Source organism: Petromyzon marinus, chromosome 40 (assembly GCF_048934315.1).
Source record: "Petromyzon marinus isolate PM22_M1 ecotype Great Lakes invasive population chromosome 40, UKy_Petmar_22M1.pri1.0, whole genome shotgun sequence".
NCBI lineage: Eukaryota > Metazoa > Chordata > Hyperoartia > Petromyzontiformes > Petromyzontidae > Petromyzon > Petromyzon marinus.
This window is the reverse complement of record NC_133706.1, coordinates 9,943,963-9,968,539: the sequence shown is the minus strand read 5'-3', so window position 1 is coordinate 9,968,539 and position 24,577 is coordinate 9,943,963. Positions and strand designations below refer to the sequence as shown.

Sequence of the window (24,577 nt, the reverse complement as noted above, 5' to 3'; positions counted from 1 at the left end):
AGTGGCTTAGGGGCCGTACATAAATAACGTCACGCGATTTTGGACGATTTTTGACCCCCCCCCCCCCTAGTTACACGGTGTCACAAAAAGTCAGACCCCCCCCCTCAAATATGACGTCACAAAACTCTGCCCCCCCCCAAAAAATATATAAAACATGCTTCAAATCGCTTTAAACGTGTCTATTTGAAGTTTTGATGTGACGTCACATTTCGCACCCCCCCTCGTCACACAATCGTCACGAATGTCTGACCACCCCCCCCTCCCAGGTGCGTGACGTCATTTATGGACGGCCCCCAAACAACATTTATAACAAACGTGCATTTACATTTCCTAGCGCGCTCGCACGCCGAACGTCGCTTCAAACGCGCTCCAATTGGTCAAAGCCGAACATTAAACCCGCGACGCGATTGGCTGATCTGGCCCCGCCCCTTTCCCGAGTCTAATCCGGTCTGCGATTTCCCAATGCGGCTGACGTCACCGGATACGAGTTGACCCCCAATGGGCGACGTCAACCGGCGGCTTTTGAAGTTCGCGGCGCGTGCGGTGTGGTGGTGTGTGTGGGCAACTCCACGGTACGCTTCGCCGGAAATCGATTACTTTTGTGCGTCTCGTTAACATGCGCCGGACGGGGCCTAGTTCCAACGCGCGCTGTTGCTCAGCCAGGGCGGGGGGGGGGGGGGGGTCGTGCGCGGTTTGTTATTAAACCCGTTGGGGTGCGTGTGTACCGATTAACGGAAAAGTACAGCGATTCATTGATAATGCTCTGAAAAAAAAACGAATGATACGGCGAACGGAATAAAATATCAAATGTGTATTGAATGTTGAGACAGAACCGGTCCACATTTCAGCACAATCACGCACGTTGACTTGGTCTATACGATATGCTTGTGTGCGTGGAAGGGCCCCAGAGTTGAGATGGGCAAATCCCCCGCTTCATCCAGAACTAACTTCACTACCAGGCTTCGCCCGGGACTTGGATTCTTGTCTTTGATTAATAACACGGCCGACGCGGAGGGTGGGGGGGGGATGACGTCATGAGGCACACTGCGTGACGCTGCGGGTGACATCACAGATGTGACGTCACCGCTCACTTGCCGTGCAATATATTATATTCAAAACCACGGTGCTATGCTTCTCACCAGGACTATAAAGCAGGAAGTTATTTTTCTCCAATTACATTCCTTAAATAATTATCAAATAGAGCAAGTCAAGATCTATAAGTATCTTGGGGTCATCCTGGATTCAAAACTGAATTTTGAAGATCACATTGATTGTATTGGTAAAAAGACAAAAATAAAAATTGGTTTTCTGTATCGACACAAGCACTGCTTCCCCCCAATGTTCCGTTTGGAATTGATAAAAGCTACCATACTGCCTCTACTTGACTACTGTGACATCGTGTATAAATCAGCCCTAAGTACTGTACTGAAGAAGCTTGATTCCATCTATCACTCGGCCTTAAGATTTACATTGAACTGCCCATATGGGACTCACCACTGTGATCTCTACATTGGGTCAAACTTAACATATCTTAATGTTCGACGGCTTGTGCACCAGATCTTATTTATTCACGATGTACTTACAAAAAAATCCGCAGACTACCTGCTGGATCTCCTCTCTGTTTCAAAGAACAAATTTGACCTCAGGTCTTCGCTCATTTACCAGTTTCACATTCCCTATTGCCTACAAAAACTGGAGGAAGGGCCTTTGCTATTGATGCCCCCAGGTCTGGAATGCTATTGCTAATAAACTGCAACTTGAATCGTTACCAATGAGATCTTCTCTCAAAACTGCTCGAGAGGAGTTGTACACCCTTAGCTGCCACTGCTATTCATTGGCGTAAAATAAAATAAAATGTTTCGCTCCGGATGACGCTGCAAAGTATTATCTGTATTTTGATTTAGCTTGCTGATCTTAAAGGTGCATTGAAAAATGTGATACCCCGACTGATGCTTCTCTTGTTGTGGAGTAACTCATGCAGCCAGCTATGGCTCTAGGATTTGGTGTTACATGTTATTTATGTAGTTTATTGTAAAAATTCGGTCACAGTCCCTATGATCACTGTTACGTTGCAATTATGGCTTTATGTTTTGGTGATTTAGAAAACTTTTTTGGTTTTGACATGTTTGTTTTGTTGTAGTACGGAGTTGGACTGATGGCCTTAATCAAAGTTTTCTTGTGGTTGTTGTTGTTGTTTGACTTGCATCCCACAGGGCTATACCAAAATAAATGAAACTGAACTGATATCCATTATACTGGTAGGAACCTCCTAGTTACACCAGCCCACAGGGGACTATTGTGTCCGTCCGTCGTGCATCCAAAAATGGGAGGGGTGGGGCTGGGTGGAGAGGGGATGGTGGGGAGGGGCTGGGTGGGGAGGGGCTGGGTGAGGAGGGTGGGGCTAGGTGGGGGTTAGGAGGGGTGGGGCTGGGTGGGGAGGGGCAGGTCACCCCGTGGTGCCCTTATAAAACTCAACATTTAACCTCCTCACGCCGGCTTGTGCCTGCCCTCACAGTCGGGCATATTTGCAGAATACACCACGTGGTGCCACCGTTGGCCCTGGCCATTGACCGAGCAACCCAACGTTCCTACCAGCTCCCTCCGCAGGAATGTGTTACATAAAACTTTGTCAATTCACGTAATTATCACACGCCAACCTCCGTCGCCAAACTACGGATGTTTATATTGCAATTAGTGCGCTGTAAGTTATTCATCGTTACAATCACGTTCTGAGCCACAAAGCTACATGTAATTGATGTTTATATAAGAATTGGAAATAAATCCGCACACGTCATAGCCAGCTCACGCATCCCTGCCATAGCTGGCTCACGCATCCCTGCCATAGCTGGCTCACGCATCCCTGCCATAGCCGGCTCTGAGTAGACGTTCAGGAGGGTCCTGCCAGATTTTACAGTTGAGATATATATTTTAAAATCAACCATATAATCTTACATACATAGACAGAGCAAACATGTAGGGTGGTAATTTGTCATTTGCATAGATGATGAACACGTGCCTTAATATACGATGTTTTTGTAACGTTGATCCTGCCACAGTGCTTTGGTTGTTACCCCTTCCGTGCATGGCAGGTGTTATAGGCTTGCAGAGACTATGTGTCTGCAGAGGGCCGTGTAGCAAATTGTGATGCTGTCATGGTATGCTTCCACGTCTGTGCTGGCTGGCCTCGCCAACCCGTGCTGAGTAGCGTGGTAACGGCATGAGCAAATAATCCTCATGACCAGCACGGTGTGGGGAGGCACTCATCTAGCAGTGGATTGGCACGTACATTGATTTCAAAAACATGTATCTACCACACTGAGGATACGGTACATGTATACCTAATTTGCATTGCATGTCTCCATCGAAGTCTGTGCATCAATGATCACAGGATTGGCCTTTTCCCTAAACTCTATCACTGCAGAGCGTCCCGTTAGTTTTTTGCATTAATATCAGATGTTGCACACAGCCATGCTCCAGGCAGACAACATAGGCCAATGGGTGCCAGCAAAATTCTCAAAAGCAGGTGACCATTTACTCCCCTCACCCAGACGGATTACATGAATTAAGAAGGATCGATGGTTATGTCTTATTTTGTGGTTCTTTTTTTCCCATATCGTTTGAGTGTAATTTGTAAAAACGAAATAACGCTGAATAATTTCTGAGAGATTTCCATGCATGTACAGGAATTAAGTTTGATGCATCGATGTATCGTTATTAAAGTATGCTGTACCGAATACTCAGTGGTCTAGCATGGCGTAAGGAATGAAATGGGACCCCACCTGTCAGATTGCCCCATTCTTCGTTGACTGGCACCTTCGCTCTTCTGGCCCCCAGTACAATTGCACCACCCGCACACTGGGTAGCCACGCAGCTGGTAACTCATTACAGAAGGTAATTGGGAATCCCCACTTGGGATATTCAAATAAGCCTTACAGCAAGGAGGCAATGATTAAACTTACATTACCACTGATAATGTTTTGAAACTTTTTTTTGTAATGAGGATTAAAGAATAGACTTGCCATGTCCTTGACCCCTCCACCCGTTCAAATTGAAATCTTTGGATGCATAAGAATTCCCGTGTGATTGTCACGAGGATTCACTCTGTCAAGGTAGGCATTATCAAGTCTGATCATTTCAGGTGGGAATGAGACCACAAAAAGGACAATGAAACCGAATACTGTTCACCTGGTAGAACTGAATGTCTCACCTTCACCTAAAGCTTTATTGTTAAGTGTGAGACACACGCCAATTTTTTGTTTAATATTTGGTGTACTTTTTCACATTAGATTTATTTTCAAATCACTTCCCATAAATGCCTCTACCCCAATTGCAAGGTCCAGGAATATAGGACATGCACAGTCCCATAGACTCTTCCTGTTGATATGATAATTGATCCCAGGAATGTATTAGTAAGTATGTTATCCATTGACCTCACAAACACAATTCTTCCCATAATTCAATGTGCCACCGTCATATTATAATTGAACTTTAATACAAATTAGTTTTTTTAATATTTTGATTTTTAAAATTTTTATTTAAAAACTGTTCATCTGGAAAAAAATTAAGAGCTAGATTTGTATCAGGCCACATCGTGTAAAGTGCAGTCTCTCATGCTTAGCCACTGTCTCTGGCATCTCTATGTGCTCTGATGACACGTCGCCTATGATATATTTTTACTTTCAGGGCATTGTTATTGACAAATGCATGCTGTATTGTTTGTTGTTTTGTACTTGTGTACCTCTATCAATGCAGTGTCACAAACCAAGTTTGTTTAATTCTCTGAACAATTCTTCTTGTGTAGCAGATGGCGCAGCCTCCTGCTCATTTCCGGAATTTCCAGATTTCTGGCTTTGTGTGGACGATCAGAGTTGAGCTGGAGAAATTGATTCTGAAATTGGATGGATGCCTCTTGCCTGGCAAGGTGCTTGTGCATACTCTGGTCCTTTTTACGTCAACGGTGTAAAACAAGATTGAATCAACATTTTTTCACAAATGTATATTTTATGAATGATGAAGTGGCTTTTTTTTATATCACGATCAATATGTAGGAGCAGTGTTTATCTTCGTTGTTGAAAAAGTCAGAGTAATACATGTGAAGAATTCTTAACTTCTTACATTAAGAGGCCTCATGTTGAATCTCCATTTTGGGCTGTGGTTAATAGAAAGTTGATTTAAGCCACCACTTTTCCACCTCAGTGCTACAGGCAGAATGTTGCATGTTTATTTGCATCATGCCACCAAATTTATTTTAAAAAAAAATCATAGTGCCAGCATTATTCAATTAACAAATGCTACAACTGCAGCATCGGTGCCTAAATTCATTGAAAAATACTGGACTGCAAACAGACATCTCAAGCACGCATTCTCGGGAAGGTGTCGAAAGTTGTAAAGAGGACTACCATCTTTCAGGATAACTTGCGTATTAAAACATATGAATGCATCTGCAGCGCAGTCTCTAAACAATTGTCTTTCCCACCTTACCCACTGTCTATTAATGTATTACCCACTGAGGTGGCCAAGTGGCTCTAGCGGTTCGAGCACCATTCTAGCCCCTTTGAGATCCGAGCTTCGAACCCAGGTAGCCTCCCATTATCCAACTGTTCACCTGTGACAGTACAAAAAATGTCCTTTTAAATATATCTTTAATCTTCATTTGCTTAATTCACTGATAATGAAAAAGGTAGTTTAAAAAATATATATATTTGATGAACATTCTTTGGAGGATGGCCCCAAATGTGGATACAACATTTCTCAGTTTAATCGCACGAAAGTTCAAAATGAGATCTATAAAATTGCCTTCTCAAGTGACATGGTTTTTCCTGTTTATGTCATGGGTCTTCTCAGGTTTTTGACACACATTGCACGCACATGATCATTGCGAAACCGAACTACAGTGAGAAGTATCTCTCAGCCTGTGCTGCAGGTATGAATACCATTTTGTCATTGGGGTGCTTGGTACTGTCAGGCCTCTGTGTTGTGTTCATGTTTATCAAGTTAATTGTTTTTTTGCCCTTCATCTGGATAAAGGCCTTAAGATGCCGTGTTGGTTATGGAGGTTGTTAAACTATACTTTACGACGCGAGTCAGTTTCGGGTTGGTGAAAGTGGGGGAAGCCACAGGACCAGTTAATATGTAAGTCACTACTGATATTAGCTGAGGCTGGTAATCTAACTCGGGTAACCAGCTTCAGAGTGCAGTGTGCTTACCACTGCACCATCAAAGATAAATTAATCATCTCAATGAGTGATATATTTGTTATGATATCAAATTATCTACAATCTACAGGAATTTATAATATATATGCTACGTGTGCTTATGCAGAGCTGTGTTTGAATGGTGCTGTTTATATACTTAAACAGAACTGCAAATAAGCATGAAACATCCATGCCTGGGATTACCATAACTTTGAAATGGTAATTCAGTGCAAAATAAGATATGGCCAATTGGTGATATACTGAAGTAATTAATATGTTATGTACATATACAAAGTAATTACAATGGGAAAAGAAAGAGGAACACTGAAAGTAGAACACATGTATTTGTGAAATTATTTGGTTATACTCTGAATTATACCTACAGATAGAGAGGAACATGTTTAGACAATACCATTAGTGAACATAAAGCAAGCTCGTGACTTTTTTTGTAAGTAAGTGGGCTTGGGCAGGACATTTTGCAAGAAGTAATAATTGTCGGTATTCAGAACGATTGACGGAGTAACAGCCAAAGGGGGGAACGTGCCTGAGAGTACATTTACCATGGAGATGGAGCGACGAAATCAGCTCATTTGCAGGTGCTATATGGATTGCTACATCCATCAGTGGATTGTTAGTGGATTGAAGATTATGAGGATTTGTTACCGCAGAATGTGAGAATTACTACTGTCGGGTGTCGGGGACAAGGGAGTTTTTCAAGTTTTCATTTATTAGGTATAGCCCTGTGAGCCATGAAGGCTCCTAAGTCGGGTGCAACCGCAACAAACAAAATTTGAACACAGAACATCCCAAAGCGACGACGCGCAACAGAAACATCCTGGAATAAACCAGCAAATATTCCACACGCGAAAAAAACTTATTAAAACGCTGTGATGAATTGTTTCCATGTCTGTTGTTCATGGTGAAGGCGAGTGATTTGTAACGAAGAACCGTGTGTGTGTGTGAGTGTTCCTGCAGGAGTTTGGATTCTGCAGGAGGATTATTTAAGAGAGAGCGCAAGCGCTGGCTACTGGCTGGAAGAAGGCTTCTATGAGTGGGGAAATCCTGGCCGTGCCACATCTGACTTGGAGCTGGCCGCCCGCGACTGGAGGAGGCACATCCAGTCAGGGGGGTCATCGGGAGCCTTTCAGGGTTGGAAAGTCGTGCTGGACATAAGTGATATGAACAGGCTACTAATCTTCTGCAGGCAAGCAATATTCTTAATACTTTTGTGTGTTTTTTTTGCTATTGTGCTGCACAGCTCTCAGATGTAATTTCGGGTTGTAACTTGTATTGTTTCGCTCCGTCTGCTGAAAGTTTTTTTTAGTTCATGTCCAAACAAGAATTGAATTCGCTGGCGAAAGAGGTGCAATTTGAAAACACCACGGAGAGCAGTATTCTGAATATTCCCCAGCAGGGACAAATATAGTGACGGTTGCCAGAGCTCACAATGGCCACTTGCTGTGTGATGGCTTGGTCATCTATCAATTATCTGGGATAATGGGGGCAGAGAGGTGACCCAGATAAAATAAAGACACGTTTTTTAGCACGGAGGTTTTTGCCACCAATATGAATTAAAATAGATATTTGGGTCTTACACCATCCTCCAGCCGACACAGCGAATTAATAAAGTTGCCCCGTGAACCAATATGCCATCGTATTACTTCTTCAGCACGCATGTGGGTTGGAGAGCAATCCACAACATGTAACAATTGGGTATGACGTTTTGTTGGTAGTTACAAACCCGCATCAAACAGTTGTCAGAATTTTTAAAATGTCCTCCAGTCTTGCACCTAAAATATGTGGTGTGATGTGATGAATGTGCAATTATGTTACATTATATTAAAAGTATTATAAGCAAACATAACCATCTAGTACAACCAATAAACTAGGACTGACCTGTTTCACCATATAAATATATATTTATAATTTAAAGCTTTCATGACTGCAGGGATTCATATTCTTTGTTCTTTCGGTAATATAAAACAATAAAATTCTCACGACGTTTCGACTGCAACACAAGCAATCATCATCGCCTGATGATCACCTGATGATGATTGCTTGTGTTGCAGTCGAAACATCGTGAGAATTTTATTGTTATATATTTTTATTATTTTATTGTTTCCCTTCTACGTGACTTTACCGAAAGAACAGAGAATATATATTTATATTTACATATCTGCGAAGGGTTTTGTTACTATGTGTACATTTTCCATGGGATGTGGTTTCCTTTTGCACATAGGATACTGAAAGCAGGGAAAGCTGTGGTGTACGAAGAGAGTCCGTCAACCTCTGACGCTGTGGTCACGCACATACTCTACGATATAAACTGCGACACAAATCCCTGGGAGTCAAGTCGCTCTAACGTCCCCCATTATAGCGTGAGATACATCGCTGACTATCTGCGTCAGGTATTGTCGAGATGTTACCGATGTTATTGTGTAATCTGAATGCTCCGTGGATTTTGTACTAAGCACATTTGAATGTAATTTTACACCCCATGTGATGAAAGTAAATATCTGAATCTTGAGCTATAAAGCTCTTGATCACAGATGTCCAGTTAACATAACCCTTGCGACACCACCATACACAGCTGAACCAATACTCATTGCTTTGTGCACTGCTTTCTCAGGAGGAGGGGCTATTGTGTTTCACGATGTTCCTTGCAGCCTATTCCAGTGTCAGGTCCATGTGCTAACCTCCACGAGAGGTTGAGAGGAGACAGGCGGCTTACTTAACCAGTGCTTACAATGTTTTGGTTACGTATTGATCATTGCATTATGATAGTAAAATTATGACGTGAAAAATGTAAGGACCGTTTTCTATGCGGAAGCATTTTATAACACTCAAATTGGTAATGGATTGGCATGATGGCACAGTGGTTAGTGCACCGCACTATGAGTAATTAAGTGCTTTGATGGGCATGTGCTGTTGACCAGAGTTAAAATCATACCCCTGGCTAACAGTGCTGAGGGATATCTTAACTGGTTCTAGGCTACTCTCCTCACCAACTTGCACTGACAAGTGTGGTGAAGTGTGGTCAAACAACCCCGATGACTGATGTGGCAAGGGAAGGGCTTAATCCAGCAGTGGATTGACAAAGGTCGGAACATGTATTGCATCATACCAATCACCTTAAAAAAATTCGAATTCTGTGTTGTCTAATCGTTCCAACTTATAAAGTTGCATTTATTATTTATGCATGTTGACAAGTCTGTTTCACATACTAGGATGTCATTCTGTAGCTTGTTATAAACCTTAATGTTCCTTTGGTGTGTTCCCAGGGACCTAGCAAGGCTGGCAGCGAGAGCAAACATTGCAGCATGTTCAGCAAACCCCCAGCATTGACACATAGCCTGGGTCCGGCATCAGCAGGCAGCGAGCAAAACCACCTTTCCTCCCAGACGCGTGCCGTTGACCCAGGAAACGAAATGCGTACAAAAATCCAGAACGTCTTGAGCACATCTAATAAGGTATGCTGTGCCGACTTTGTGAATCAGTATGGAAATTGTGTGTTGATGAAGGCATGGTGTGACTCGAGCCTAAAATGTCGTGCAAATTGCTTATTTGTTTTTAATTGGCCTCGGTAATGCGCGTGGTGTTTGCTCATCGCGGGATTTTTGCCCACGCTCTGCCGACATAAAACCGCAGTCGTTTTTATGTGAGTGTGCTACAGAGTACAGTACAACGTCGTATATATCTGGCTTGCTGTGGACTGATGCATAGGCGGATGTGTGAAAGTCGGGAATGTCAACATCTGTGACATTTTCACCGTTCACAAATATGTTGGTGAACAACAATGCAGTGCACACGCTTTAAAGCACATGGGAAAACGCTTTACTGTGCTTTAGAAGTAAGTCAGTATATTCAAGATTATAACAATGCAGTACTTTGTGAAATGTTTGGGTTGTGAACATCTGAAAAAACGAAAGCACCCACTAGGTGTTGTAGGTGGTTAATTGGTTGGGGTGGATTTTTTACGGTCGGATATGCGAGGCTTTATTGTATGTGTTCCACCCAGAATTGCATCGAAGCGTAATTTAACATTTCCTTGAGGTCCGCAGCAATTCATGATTTTCTCGCTTCTCTCCCTCCCTCTCCCTTAGAGCTCTTACGTTAGCATTACGTCAGGCTACGTTCGGATCCACCCGATCAGCTTTTCAGAGGTATGCTTATTTGTGAGCTGAATGTAACGCTCGAACGTGTGCGCGTGTTTTTGTTGAAGCGTTCTCTCTTGTTTTCTTGGTTGCTCTGAAGGGAAAGCAGTGGCTGTTGGATGAATTGACGGTTAAGAAAATGGAGAGCCTGGTGGAATGTGGTTTTTATTTTGAGGCTTTGCAAGAGGTTGAGGCCTACCTGACAAGGTCACCTCTCTATTGCCCTCCTGCAGGGACACTACAGAAAATTCTAAAGCACATTCTGAAGGTAAGAGGTTCCCTCCCCGTCACTTCTTAATTACTGCGGGGCCCTATTCACACGGAGGCCATAAAGGAACTGAATGCCGGTACTCAAGTGCACATTAACGTGGGTAAGGGAAGGACAAAGCGGACATAAATGTCTGGTGTAGCGCAACTTAACATGCCGGCGGAGGTGCTTTCTAAGCTTTGTCTAGTCAGCAGTCTGAGAGCCTTCCCGGGATAGTTTTAGTATCTGCAGCGCACAGAAATGCTGGCGTAAACCCAGCGCAACTTCAAAGGGATTTCAAACTTCGAACCCCCCAGGCACCAACCAACGCGGCCGCTTTGTGAACGCGGCTTATTAATGTCCTTTAGTCCAAGAGCTTAATTCATGTTGACTAATTCTGTTACAAACAAGTGGAGTAAGGGCTGTTCACCAAGAGTCCATCGCGCTTCTTTGTCAGGGTAACACCAGGAATCATGCTGGCCGCCTGCTCCCACCTCCTGTGCTGAGCTGACCTCAATAAATTGTTCACGAACAACACTTTCGCCTTCGGAATACAAATCGGTTGTGAACAAGCGAGATCTTCGTCTTTTTTTGTTGATGTTATTTTATCTCACACTTTTGAGGGCATTTAAATAAAGTTGTGAGTTCGCGCCAAAGCAATTTCCGCACGAGCCTTTGTTTCTGATACATTTAGCGAGAAAATGGTAATCCCAGCTTTGCTATCGGCATAAAATCATTGTGTTTGAGCAGTCGGCAGCATAACCACATGTTGTTTGATATTGCTTTGTGCACCATTCTCCCCAAAATGGTCAGTTTACTGTTATCATTACACTGCTGCTTCACCGCCGGTTGCCAAAATATGCAGCTCGTGCAATTGCGAAAACAATGTGTCTCTGCAGAAAAACGACAAGAAGCTAATGGAGCAATTCTGCAGAATTTTCGATTTGCTGCTGGCAATTTACCCTCCTTGGGCCCACTGGCAGTTTAGCGATTATTACCTGTGGCTTCTCCGCATGCCTGACGACACGGAGGATTGCGAGGGTTGCTGGGCTCTGCTTAAGACCCTCATCAGGTACAACACTTGGCTCTCAGATATTGTAATTGAGTGATTAGGCTGCAGAATTTGTAGACCGTGGTGATGGGCGTTTCGAGAGCGCTGGCTGGGGGTGTGGGGGGCGGCGGGTGGGGGGGGGGGCATTACGTCATGGTGTTAAGCTGTTGGTTGGAGCACATGGTTACTTGGGCTGCGTGCTGGGATTTAGCGGTGAAGTGCGTGTCCCGTGTGTGTGTGTGTGTCGGCGCAGCACCTGCGTGAATGGGGATGACCGTACCAGACAAAAGCAGCAGGTCTACAGCCAGCTCTTGGTCTGCTTTTGTAAACTGTTTGAAGCTGAGCTCTTTGAACTGAACACAAGGTACTTGTAGCTAATGAACATACGTTGCATATCTTATATCCGTTGTTATTCTCTAAATGTATTTTCAATGCTATAAATTATTTAAGACAATGACTTGATCAGGTATATTTCTTATGTCAACTAAATGTATTTACTTTATCAGGTTATTTTATATATCGTTCATGGCCCGATCAGAAGCGTTTACTGACCATCAGGTCTGCAGCTTCCAAGTTTGTGTTATGGAACACGGCCCTATCAGCTGTACTGGCGCTATAGGTCCCAACGCTATTGCGGGAGATAAATACTCAAATACGCAGCCACCAATCGTGAACAGCACATGCCCATCAAAGCACTTAATTACTCGTCTTAATTAGGTCATTTACTTTAAATGAGTATTCCAAATTATTTCAGCGAAACTGAGCTATTCGTGTTTTATATCCTTGCCCCTGGCAATGCACATGTCGCGTGGCCCCGTCTCAACGGGAAGCATGAGAGCGCGACGACACACACTGGCGGCAAGATATTACACGCGTGCCAGTTTTACTCTATAGCGGTGCTGTTTATGTGATGTTTGATTGTACACGCTGTACTGAAGCAAAAAAAACTATAGCATTAAATGATGCACATTCACGATACCGTGCATGGTTCCACTGAAATCCAAAAAGCCACATCTCACACGGTCCAAAAATAATAATCACAATTTACGCAAATGCATTTGCCTGCAGAGAGCATGCTTTTAAATCACGCGGAATGCACTCTCACACACGTGGGCACTATGGATGCCTGTCTTAATCTTCTTGCATATGGCTAAATGAAGTCTGTATTTATGCTTAAATGGAAGTCGCGCTGCCGGTGCCTGTGATTGCGCTTTGAATGAAAGTGGTGCTGCCGATGCCTGTATTTATGGATACATGTAAGTGGCACCACTGTGTGACCAGCAGGGCGACGGAGAGAGGCTCGCACGACTTGCGACCAAACAGGTCGTCGGTCTTAGTGCAGGTCTTCTGCATCTTCTCCGGCTGTGTCACGCTGGCGCCAAACAAGTTCGACTTCTTCATGGTTCAGCTGCGATCTGTCTGCTGCCGCCGTACACCACAGCAAGACAACAAGAGTGTACGTGCGCTGCGACTTACTTCGCGCATCGCCCGTGTTATGTTTTATGCAAGGTGGTGCCAGCCCGTCCTGTGGACAGGATGAACCCTTTTCTGACCTGCAAACGTTAATAAACATGCCTTGCATGGGTATGTGACTCAGTTACTGCAGAGTGCTCCTTCCTTTTGCCGCTGTTTAGCTTTCCTATGTGCGTTCAGGTTGTACCATGTGTTGTCCAGCACAATGTCGAACGTTTTGCTGCACTTGAAGCTAATGCATTAATCCTTGCAAACAAGGATCAATGCATTAGTGATGTGCATAAAATGTACCCATTAGTATAAGACTGGTAAACTACGTCCAAGTGAATGAGACCAACTCTGAATGTGCCCAATCTCAGAAGCTAACCAGGATTGAGCCTGAATAGCGCTTGGACTGATGACCACAATGCATTAGAGCTGTTAGAGGCTGCCTGGCTACATGGTGGGTAGCAAAGTGCAGTGGAGTAACATTTAATTTTCTACGACTTGCACAGTGTGGGGAGTCTCTCATCCAGCAGTGGATTGACTAAAGGGCTGTATACATGTACTTACTGCATCATGGAAAAGGTGGATGACCATATGGATGGGCAGCAAGGGAGTCATGCTACAATTAAGCTTGTACATTTATTGGACGTGTAGACACATGCCACACTTAATTTTTTTTCCAGACAGTGCCGTGTACACCTAGTGCCACATAGGGACGGTTGCCACTGGGTGTCGCCTTGGTTTGACTGCCACAGGGCACTGAAAAAGATTGAGATGAGATGCGATGTAAGCTGCTTTGATATTCTTCGTCTTTTAAGCAACAGCAATATACATGCAACTCCTTATCCTTACTCTGCTCCGAATGGGCAGGTTTGTGCAACTCGGCAAGAAGAATACCAGCTGCTGCGGCTGGTGCAGTGCTTGCTAGGGGTCGTGCTGGAGTTCAGCCTCCTGTGGAACCGAGGCAGAGCCATGGAGGACATAAAAAAGCATGCCAACCAGATGGCCATAGAGTGCTCAGGTAGAACAATGAAACTGCATGTCCATGTTGTGAGTCCAACAGGGCTTGGCTTGACAGCGTGCAAAGATGTGAGCGTGCCTCATGTTGCCGACACACACTCAGAGTTGCTTGTATGGCCTTAGCTTTCGCCCTGACATTTGTACCTCTTTTCCCCCGCACATCCAAGCTGTGCCGGGATTAGCAGCCCAGTGCGGCTCAGGAGGCACCGGCTTGTTTACCCAGTGTGGACGGCGAGCTGTGCTGCTGACGCCACGCACGATGAACGTGTCGAGATGCGTGGAGACGATGCGGGTGATGCCGCGTCACACGCAGTTTACGAGCGGAGACGAGTGTAGATGAGAACGTGACGCTAACGGCGTTCCACTGCATCACATGCAATGGAAGGGTCATTGGCGCCAGATTCAGGTGGCCTTTGCGAGACCAGAGCGTCACAGTTTGGTTCCAGCACAGTATGGAAAATAGCCAGCGGAAAACCACCCGTGCTGTGATGCCCCCACGTTGGCTCATCGGAGGTGCCAGCGGGAAAAAGTGGGGTGTCGATTCTCAGCCCTGTGAAAATGTCGCCCGCGCAGATTTCCCGCAGCCTGCCCTGGAGACCCTCGTGACAAGCCTAACGTCGCCCTGGCTGCGGATGCACATGTGCGACATGCTTCTGTGGCACACCTTCGTGCAAAACAAATCGGAAGTCATGAAGATGCCCATCAGCCTCTCGAAGATTGTAAGTAGCCCCATCTTGTACGTTATCCATACAATCAAATATTTTGACGGGATTATCCATGCTGCCGATTAACCGCAAAATTTGCGACAAACACGAGTACAAATTATAGGGTAATTATTTTCGTGCCCCGATTCGATTATTAGCTGCTCCTCGCTCAGCAAGTAAACTGATTGTTCTTGCGTAAGTAAACATTAAAATGTTTTTTATGCCTAATTGGTATTGTGTTGTATGCATTGTCTATAAGAATAGGTTTTTCCCCCTTTTTTTTAAGCAATACAACTGAAACCATTTTATGAGGAATCATGTCTGCATTAACCACAATACTTGTGGTCAGAATGCAAACAAAAAACACACTCTGATAATATATGCATTGTCCTTGAAACTGATTGGTCCACACCAGAGGCAGATTTCTTTAGAGCCTCGTCTTATACGGTGCTTGTAAAAAGGTTTCAGTTTTGTTGCCAGAAAAAAGGGTAAAAACCTATTCTTATATTTTGGTACTGGCAAAGGAGGTCTCATGATGTATTGTCTCTCTTTTGGTTTGTTTTGAGCTATCCCTACCCCCATTACCCTCGATAATCGAGAGTGGACAGTGTTATCAATAGACAATTAATGATTCACCGCTTGTAGATTCAATTCATTTTCTCAATGCCACTCGAGAATAAATTATATTTGGTATTGCTATGATTGGTGATAATAATACACATTTTTATATAGCGTCTAAGTACTATAAGCGACTCTAGATGCTGTACACATTTACATTTAAGTAATGTGGACAAAACATTAAATATCACAGTCCATGAGCAAACTTGACAGTAATACTTGAAGTGAACTAGGGTTAAAATTCGATTAAATATGCAAACCTCGAGTGGTCGCAGGGAGTGATGGAAATCCATGACAGCTTACACTCTCTGAAAAATATTCTTAAGTGTGCAAATTTGATGCATGTTGCATGGCCTTAAGAATTGATATTAATGAATGAATGCATCAGTCCACCCATAGATAAACGCAATTATTTAATTCAAGAGCGCACAATATCTGTGAGAGAAAGAAACGAACGTGCGTTTTTGTGCGCTCACCTTAAATAATCCCGGCTTGGTGGAGAATAGTTAATTGCTCGGTGCTGACTGAATAGGAGCATTTGCTTGGAATGTCTCTGACGCCTCCACAGAAAACCGCTTACTTCTGCATCAAGAGATTCAGTGCGGAGCGGGTGAGCCAACCGCAGGGCAGGTGCTATTCTGCGACAGATGAAGTGGACAATTGGTCATTGTGAGTTCATCACCGCATGGCATCGCGCGCCTTGCTCATGCAGCGACCAGTTTTTGCGTGCCCACAAAACTGTCCCAAGCATTCGCTCGCGGGGTTTGGTTTTCGTTCATCCGTCGGCAAATTAGAATCGACGTCGTCCACAGAAATCCTGAACGGTAAAACACTGATTAGCTTAGAAATCTGTTACTTTTTCTATGCAACGTCGTGCTGTTAATAAACACGTATGGGCTTTAGGCAGGATGTGCAGCCAGAAGAAATGATGGCCCGATGGTCGAGACTGACAATAGAATGGCAGCCAAAGGAGAAAACGTGCCCAATAGGATGACCACTGTGGAGATGGAGCGATGCGATCAGCTCCTGTCCAGTATCTAGATTGAATTATTGCATCGGTAGCCCTTCAGGGATGGTGACCACTTGGAGAGGGCTTCATCCGGCAGTAGATAAATCATGGCTTTTGATATATGTATTGACGTGGCATTGGGCAATAGTGGCGAGGCTGAGTAAAATTAACTCTTTCCCATTCCGAGACGTCTGCAAGTTGCAGGGTGGGTCCTGTTCACCGCTGAATCTCGGAACACGCAAGCGGTTCACGTTCATTTTATTTAGGGAGGAGTAGCGGCGTTGTTTTTAAAAACGTTGCACTCAACGCAGAGAACTGTAGCGGCACGACCGCACTGTATGATAGCTGGCGCCAAACTGTGCCACGGCCTCCCGCATCGCCTTGTGGGAGCCTCGGTACCGATAAGGTCTTTTTTATATTTTCTTTTAGTTCCGTTCCAATGGCATACACGTACGTACACTTATGTCATAGGAACGGAATCAGAAGACGTCACGTACGTCATCGGAATGGGAAAGGGTTAACTTCTGTTAATCTAGTTTTCGGCTATTAGTTTACAACATGCAAATATAATTACGTGAAAACAATCAGATGGACCAGTGGTGGCCTTGATGGCTGCTTTTAAGTTTATCTTCCCGTAATACACCTTTACGAATTGCATCGGTAATCATTACTTTAAAACACCAAGGTAAAGGTTTTTTTTTTCGATTTAAAGCTTTCGTGACTGCAGGGATTCATATTCTTGTTTCTTTCGGTAAAGTCACGTAGAAGGGAAATAATAATAAAAAAAATTATTGCTGTGATTTTCACACATGATGATTACTTGTGTTGCAATCGAAACGTCGTGAGAATTTTATTGTTTTATTTTTATTATTTCCCTTCTACGTGACTTTACCGAAAGAACCAAGAATATAAAGGTTTTATATTTTATATTAACGGTAAGTTTTTGTTGCTGCCCGCCGCGGGTCTGCTCAAAACACGTGCGCTTTGTTTTGGTAGGTACGATGGCTTGGTGGGACGGTTGAGGAAGCAATCCAAGGAGACGGATATAAACACACTGGAAACCATGGGTGGGGATGTACTCAGCAGCGCTTGCAAGAGCATCAACCCCAAGGGTAATGCTGCCGCACGGAACGTAAAGGCAGCAGCCACAAGAGACGCACTTATGAAACGATTGCCCTGCAGGTGCTCAAACTAACAATACAAACACCACCGGGTATTTCCCCCAACGATGATAGTAGTTTGCATTCCCCAGGAGTACAAGGCTGCCGTGCCACGTACAGTACGGTGGGTTGGTGATTGCATGGCTTGGCTTCACCGTGCACCGTTAACGGCACCGAGGTTTTCTGTTGAACGTGCAAAAAATTAAAATCACTCCACACGTCCCCTTCCAGCCGCCGCCGTTACCCAGACTACTTTTCAGAATATAATTTTCTTTGTAAAACGGTGTACCGTTACCCATGGTGCTTTATGGTTGCAAAGAGACATCCATCATTGCATTTCGCTTTGACCTTCCCCCCCCCCCTTCCCTTACTACCCCCTCGCCCCTTCCTCGGTGGAATCGACATAAGAAAGTTTATATTTTTTTAATCCGAGCGGTTTTAAACTTCAGCAGAGAGCTGTCAGCCCAGTTCACTGGCGTTGCAGGTGCACTGCATCTCGATCACATGGCTGTTAAGAAAATTATTTCCATGCGTAACATTTTTGCACAGTGACCCCAGAAGAAAGTTGAAGCCTGAAGGGAATTTTGTAATACAGCTATGGTGGATACGTTCATTAATACATCTTTCTTTTCTTTTTCCCTGTCTGTTTACGAAACCGCTTGGGCAGCACACTTTTTGTTGGGCACTATTCAGCGTAACATTTTCTAGACGTTTCACACCGGGTGCAGCATTTTACTGTTTATTTTCCTTTCCCTTTCGTTGTCCAATTTTTGTAAAAAAAAAACGCCTTTAATAAAACACGGTGAAGTCAAATCGCTTGACAAACATCATTAAACGGAATAAAATCTGGTTCACGTTTTCAAAACGTAGCGGTCCAAAATTGCTTGTGATACCTCTTAAATTGCCTTTGTTGTCGCTGCTGCAAAATTGCAATTGATATTTTTGTTTTCACATGACCACGCTGCATATTTAACAATTTCGGTGAAAGCGCCTCACAGTGCTTTTGCCTCATATAAATGCGCGTTGGCAGTCGCGCTTTGAAGTTTTAACTTACGGGCTTTTTGTTTGCAGAGCCGGCTAACGAAAATAACGTATCGGTTACAGCCGTGCCTAAGAAATACCCCGTGCGTGTAACTGTATCGTACGCCGCAGGTGAGACCCGGCTGCACAAGGCTTGTATAAAGAATGACGTCGCAAAGCTGAAGCAGCTGCTGGAGATTCCTGGCACAGACATCAACGTGCAGGGTCCGTGCCGCCACGCAACCACTCCGCCTCCGCCGCGTGCTCGCTGCGGCGCTGTGCTCCGCTGTGCTCCGCTTGTCAAGGGCGCCCCGTGTTTTTCATTGCTTACACATGTATCGCGCCGAGCCTAGCCGCATAAATTATTGCCTTCACTCGTGTGCGCTTTTTTTTTTGCTTCTCGTGTTTCGGCCAAGCGCGCTATAACCTACTGAAAAGATATTGCCAGCTGTGTTCTGGTATTTTTTGAGTTCGTACTGACTCTGCTTTCTGAGCGTATTGGAAACGTTTCCGACACCCCCCCCTCCTCCCCGCCAGCTTTTGAGTGCATCGTTGCATCTGGAGAGTTAATTGGGGTGTCTGGGAGGCTAAGCCCCGTTTGCCCCCGGTGCGCTTGACTACAGACTGCGCCGGTTGGACTCCCCTCCACGATGCGTGCTTCCACGGCAGCCTGGCGTGCGTGCGCGAGATCCTGCAGAGCTGCCAGAACGTGGACCTGCACGCAGCTGTCGACGGGCGGACGCCGCTGTCCGAGGCCTTTGCGCGAGGACACGGAGACGTCGCCAGCCTCCTGCTCCGGCACGGCGCCGGTCGGCGAAACGTCCCTCCTCACTTTTGTCACTGCTACAGATGCAACCTTCTCTCCGATGCGTTTTCGGGTTATACCGTATGCTGTTCGATGTGATGTCCTAACGGGCCGTTTCGAAGTGGTAGGCGTCAAGTGACCACGGGGCACATACAATGAACGTGAAGGTCGTAAGTTCTCCATCCCTTGCATTACAGTTTCTCATTAATTCATACTCATCCGAGTCAAGTCAATTTATTTTTGGTTACCACGTGGCACCTTTTTGGCACGAATCTGCCACCCAAAGCGCCAGTTATAGCTACATTGTTATTGCTCTTCAGGGATATTCAGTTGCACGTGCTGGCAGCTTCACAAATATTCACTTCCTGAAGAAGCCTCCAGCACGTGGAGCAAAATATTGGACGTCATGCCGAACAACACGGTACAAACCAAAAACACGGAGAGCGACTCGGCACAATCACAATAACCTACACAGTAGGTTTAATCAGTGGGAGGTCGCTTATTCTCCTCTGCTGCCCCTAATGTCTGGACTCAATTTTCCCAGCCATTCATGCTGTCAACTGCCCCTGCTAAAGTCCACAATCAATACGTTAATTTTTTCCCCTTTACCTGTAACCTGAGTGCGTCATTTGCTCCATAATACATGCCCACTGTTTCTGAACAGTGCCTTGACATGGGGTTGCATTTGGATGCTACATGATGCCAAATTGTATCAATTTATCTGAGATTCCGAAGATAATACGTTTGTACACGAGGCATGTAACGAAACACAATTACATTTTCTACATGAGTATACGAATGAAACATGTACGGCAAGCATACTGCCAGTTTGTACTATACAAATATTCTACGCGCATGTCTGTGCTCCCCGCCTTCGCCAACCAGCACCGTGGTGAAGTTTGGTCAAATAACCCAGAGTCTGGAGAGGGCCTCATCCGGCAGGGTATTGGCAAAAGGGCTCAAATCACATAATACACAAGCTCTCTCCGATGGGTTGTGCCGTGCGGTGTTTGGCACGATGTGCAGTGTTTCGCTTCACGTGCTGGGAGCTTCAGGAACTGACCCTAAAAACCACATCTGAGAGGTATACAGCACAACCACCAAAGCCTATGCAATAGTATATAGGCGAGTTTTTCCTTGTCATTGCGGAGACAAATATTACAAGTCTCTTGTGTGTTCACCGCCACCCTTGTGCTCGCCACAGAGAGAAATCAGGACACGGACAACTACCTGGCCTCTTGCGCCAACCCGGCAGTTTTCGTCTTCCTCCTGAAGCAGCTCCTGCAGGATTACCTGCGGCTACACCACGTCCTGGAGCTTCTGCAGACCCTATGGCTTCCGGGAGACTGCACGGAAGGGCTGAGAGCGCTGCGGACGATTGCGACGGACGGAAGTCCCAAGCCCTGCTCTCCCACGGAGATGGACACGGAGGTGGAACGCTGTGCCGAGGACCTAGCACAGGTGATGGCGCTGCACGAGCACGTGCCCGCACTGAAGGCCTTCTTGACGGAAGTGGTGGCGCCACAGCCCTTGTCTGCAAAGACAGAAGGCCTCCTCCGTGCGCTCGACTGCGACGCTTCTTTGCCCCGGTTCCTCGGTTATACTGCACAATGAACACTGGACAGAGTAATCTTGATTACTGAAAAGTGGTTTCTTGTTTGGACAAGTGTTGAGGCGGTACTAGTCTCCTGTTTACAGCCCTGAGCCAGTGGTGGAAATTCCATGTTCCTTTAGTGGGTGCTGTTCTATCCATAAGACAACCTCCGTTGAATTCCACGGTAAATTGGTGAGGGGTACGGGGTGGGGGAATGGTGGGGGGTGGGTTGAGAGGTGGCGGGAGCCAGGGGGCTGTGGTGATTTTGTTGTAAACTCGTTATTATAAATCGATACAACTTTGCAAAGTGTTTATTTAATACATTTTAAGAGGGGGGAATGGTTTTTTTGTACAGGGAGATGCTGGAGCCTACCAAATCTTAATATATATTTTTAATAAAATGCTTTTTAGTCAAAGTATTCTTCGTTACAATAAGTTTCTCATTCAGTGTAACGTGTAAAATAATATTTGAAATTTTTCGTCTGTAAAAAGGCATATTTCTTGGGTAATCGCAGCCCATGCACGGAATGTGGTTGCCTGCCCTCAAGAATTAAGTTGGGCCTTCTCAAAACTCAACTCGCAATGCTCAGTGTTGATGCTTGGTTCACTACTCATCCTTGTACCACTGTTGGTTTCAGTGATGTAAGCACAAATACAGAAATATCAGTAAATCCCAACAGTAGTGATGTGTTAATAACACAGTTTGTTTCACGGATATAGAGATTAGCAAAGGTGCCAACCCAATTAAGGAAACGTAATCCAATGCAAAGTTCATTCACACATTTAATCGGACCGATGCAGGTCAAAAGACTTAGCTGAAGTTTTTGTTTCCGTTTTTGCAGCAGATGTTGGTCAGTTGTGACAACCTGGCACGGTTGTGATGAACCCCAGCCCAAGGCTAAGGAGTAAACACTTGGAAAGGTTGATTGCTCAGTTGGCTAAAGTCGCGGGGCGGACACACAAATGAGCGTCCTTCGTGAGAGCATTTGGCTCGGCCAAAATGAGCTCACATTGTACTATGATTTGGCTTAGCAAAGTATCGTGCAACCTCAATTTGTGTACTGGAATTTAAGCAAAAAACGAACGTGGGCAGAAATTTAGGAACAACGGTGGGAGGAAAACACTTGGCACATCGCCTGCTAATTAACCGTGAAGCAAGTCTGCTCAGAATGTTTTTATTAGGATTCTGTACTACTACGGTTGTGGAATCTAAGAGGTCAAAACGTTAAGCTTTAATGTTTTTTAAGAATGTATATATTTTGCCATGGTATGGCTAACATTGACACTCGTGGGGTTTTCTAAGTTGTAAATACTTTCAACACTGAAAAGTTGGGGGATTTTCAACCAGCATTTGTGAACAAACGTCTGCAAAATGAATACTTTATTTTGCGAGAGCATGGAAAATACAGCCATGACTGGAAGTCTCCAAAAATCTAGCAACATTTGCAAATTTGTTTATATATTCGTGTCTACTGTATGTTTGTACATTCCCTCATATACTTCATACGTCCAATTGTACAGAAATAAAGCTATGATTTACATGCATCAGAACATTTTCATATTCGCTGCGTACATAATATATGCAGCTTGGCTGAAACGTATCAACGATGAGTATTTGCATTCGCACGGGTTCCGTTGGCACTCCTGTAGCCACTTTCAACCCCATGGCTTGGAAGACCAACGTTCATAACTTTGATTAAAATAACCCCTCGTCCCATCATTAAACCCAGATGATGTCATCTTAAAAAAAAAAGACGATTAAGACAAAAAAAATCCTTGAAAGGAAGAATCTTGCAATTCCAGCTAAATGTTTGAAAGAAAAAAAAAAGCCCCCATCGTCAGCATTTTAAGAACATCGTACATCGAAGACTGTTTAAAAGATGGCCCCCTTTTTAACGCGTTTCCACACGCCCTCCGTTTTCACCAGGGCAACTCCGCAGGGTTTAAAACTGCATCACCTTCATTGAAAGTTATTTATTAAAAGACAGAGTAAATTACTTAAGGTCAAAGGTGGCTTTCACGATGGCCCCAGTTTAAAATGTAAACATGCGCGGCTGGATGTGTAAACGCCACAACATTTTTTTTCCGTCACGATCCATTGAGTGCAAAGGCACATATCTTTGCATTATTTTAATTTAAGAAAGAAAACGTTTCCAAGTCGCGACAGACGATAAAATCAACTTATTTTTGTCCTTAAGTGGGTGAGGGGAAGTCACAGGCAGTAGCACAGCTACCATTGCGCATGTTTCAAACAAGCGTTTTAACGACAGACGAGATAAACCGTAAGTTTTGGGCATTGCACTTTCCGCTTAATATAAAATACACCATTGTCAAAGAGGGTTAAAAATATATCACATTCACTGGCTGACAGTTATGCATTCTTACCGCATTGTAAAATACATGCATGGGTTTCAGATTTAAAAGGACGCGCCACATCCCCTACAGATCTCCGACTTGGTCCCTTGCGCATTTGCGATCGTAAAAAAAAAAATACCACATCCTTGTCTTTGACGCGCTGGCATCTACCCCGGATTGCTACGTTTCTTCCTGCTTGGACTGGGCCCCAGGTCGTGCTTGATTTCCCGGTACTGAACCTGCATACGACGCATGCAGCGACAGCAGCAACCCGTTGTCACGAACGAGATTGGCGATTAACACATCTCTGGCGACAGCAACAGCTTCATCAGCTGGGCCCTATGGGCGGTGAACCACGTGGGATTATAAAGTACTAACCCGATTGTTTAGAAAAACCATTCGTCATTAACACTGGGCTTAGGAAAAATATACAATGGGCGACGTTTTGGGAAATAGCCCTTCAGGGTTATCAAAGCAGAGCACCCTGTCTCGATTATGTATATATGTACGTAGCCAACCTTGCTAATCGGAGGTGCGGGGGAAGGACAACAAACTAAACAAAATTAAGTTCTCAAGAAATGAGATGTAAAAGAAACGACGTGCGATGTGAAATACTCGCACCGGAGGGCCTCCAAGGCACAACGCACGCCTGTACATCATAATCTGGGCACATTTGTGTCGTTAACACCCTCCACCACCCGACACGGCCATCCAGGGAGTTGGAGTTAGGGGTGCCATGGTGGCTAAATGTTAACTACCACACCTGCTGTACAGGTCGTGGGTTTGATCCCGTCCCTGACACCTGTTTGTTTGGAATTTGCATGTTCTCCCCATGGGCACGTGTATTTTTGGGGGGTTTTCCCTCCATATTTAGAAACACGCGTTTAAGAGTATTTGCTATAAATGTCCACATAAGCCACTTTGTTGAGCTATCATTTGTGGTCAGGTCGCTTCTGAAAAAGAGCTATATAGCTCAGTGGGCCTTACTTGCTAAAATGAAAATAGATGTGTTTTAGAATGACTTCTGACTAACCAGAAATTTTATTCTGGTTTCCTGGATCTTGTCCTGATGACGTCTGACGTATCTTAACGGCTGCTTGACTTGGTGGCGGGGTTCGTCCGCCAACGTATCGGCGAGTGAGCCGAGAAACATCGTAGCTGGTGCGCCGTAAAAACGCTTGCACACGT

At 44.7% G+C, this 24,577-nt stretch overlaps 2 protein-coding genes across 7 annotated transcripts in view; one reads left to right on the top strand and one right to left on the bottom strand.

The window, feature by feature from the left end:
* The first annotated feature begins 443 nt into the window (after positions 1–443).
* Positions 444–22,577, top strand: SLF1 (SMC5/6 complex localization factor 1). The gene is made up of 18 exons (XM_032968645.2): positions 444–572; positions 4,802–4,921; positions 5,845–5,923; positions 7,170–7,398; positions 8,434–8,602; positions 9,476–9,664; positions 10,298–10,357; positions 10,449–10,616; positions 11,495–11,667; positions 11,900–12,010; positions 12,928–13,102; positions 13,975–14,125; positions 14,698–14,843; positions 16,015–16,115; positions 17,452–17,567; positions 18,768–18,860; positions 19,259–19,444; positions 20,645–22,577. The coding sequence occupies exons 2-18, from the start codon at positions 4,805–4,807 to the stop codon at positions 21,052–21,054; spliced, it is 2,673 nt and encodes an 890-aa protein (XP_032824536.1). The 5' UTR covers positions 444–572; positions 4,802–4,804; the 3' UTR covers positions 21,055–22,577.
* MCTP1 (multiple C2 and transmembrane domain containing 1) overlaps positions 22,399–24,577 on the bottom strand; it is a 163,218-nt gene continuing 161,039 nt past the window's right edge. For all 6 annotated transcript variants that reach the window (XM_032968646.2, XM_076073112.1, XM_076073113.1 and 3 more), the window contains one exon: positions 22,399–23,628. In XM_032968646.2, coding sequence (XP_032824537.2) covers positions 23,557–23,628 — 72 coding nt within the window. In that variant the 3' untranslated portion in view covers positions 22,399–23,556. The remainder of the gene's footprint in view (positions 23,629–24,577) is intronic.

Bases quoted from the DNA above. Each gene is read 5' to 3' on its own strand.
- SLF1 (XM_032968645.2), top strand. From the start codon at position 4,805: ATGGCGCAGCCTCCTGCTCATTTCCGGAATTTCCAGATTTCTGGCTTT. The intron at 10,617-11,494 runs GTAAGAGGTTCC...GTGTCTCTGCAG, and splicing joins TTCTAAAGCACATTCTGAAG to AAAAACGACAAGAAGCTAAT. The intron at 17,568-18,767 runs GTAATGCTGCCG...CGTACGCCGCAG, and splicing joins CAAGAGCATCAACCCCAAGG to GTGAGACCCGGCTGCACAAG.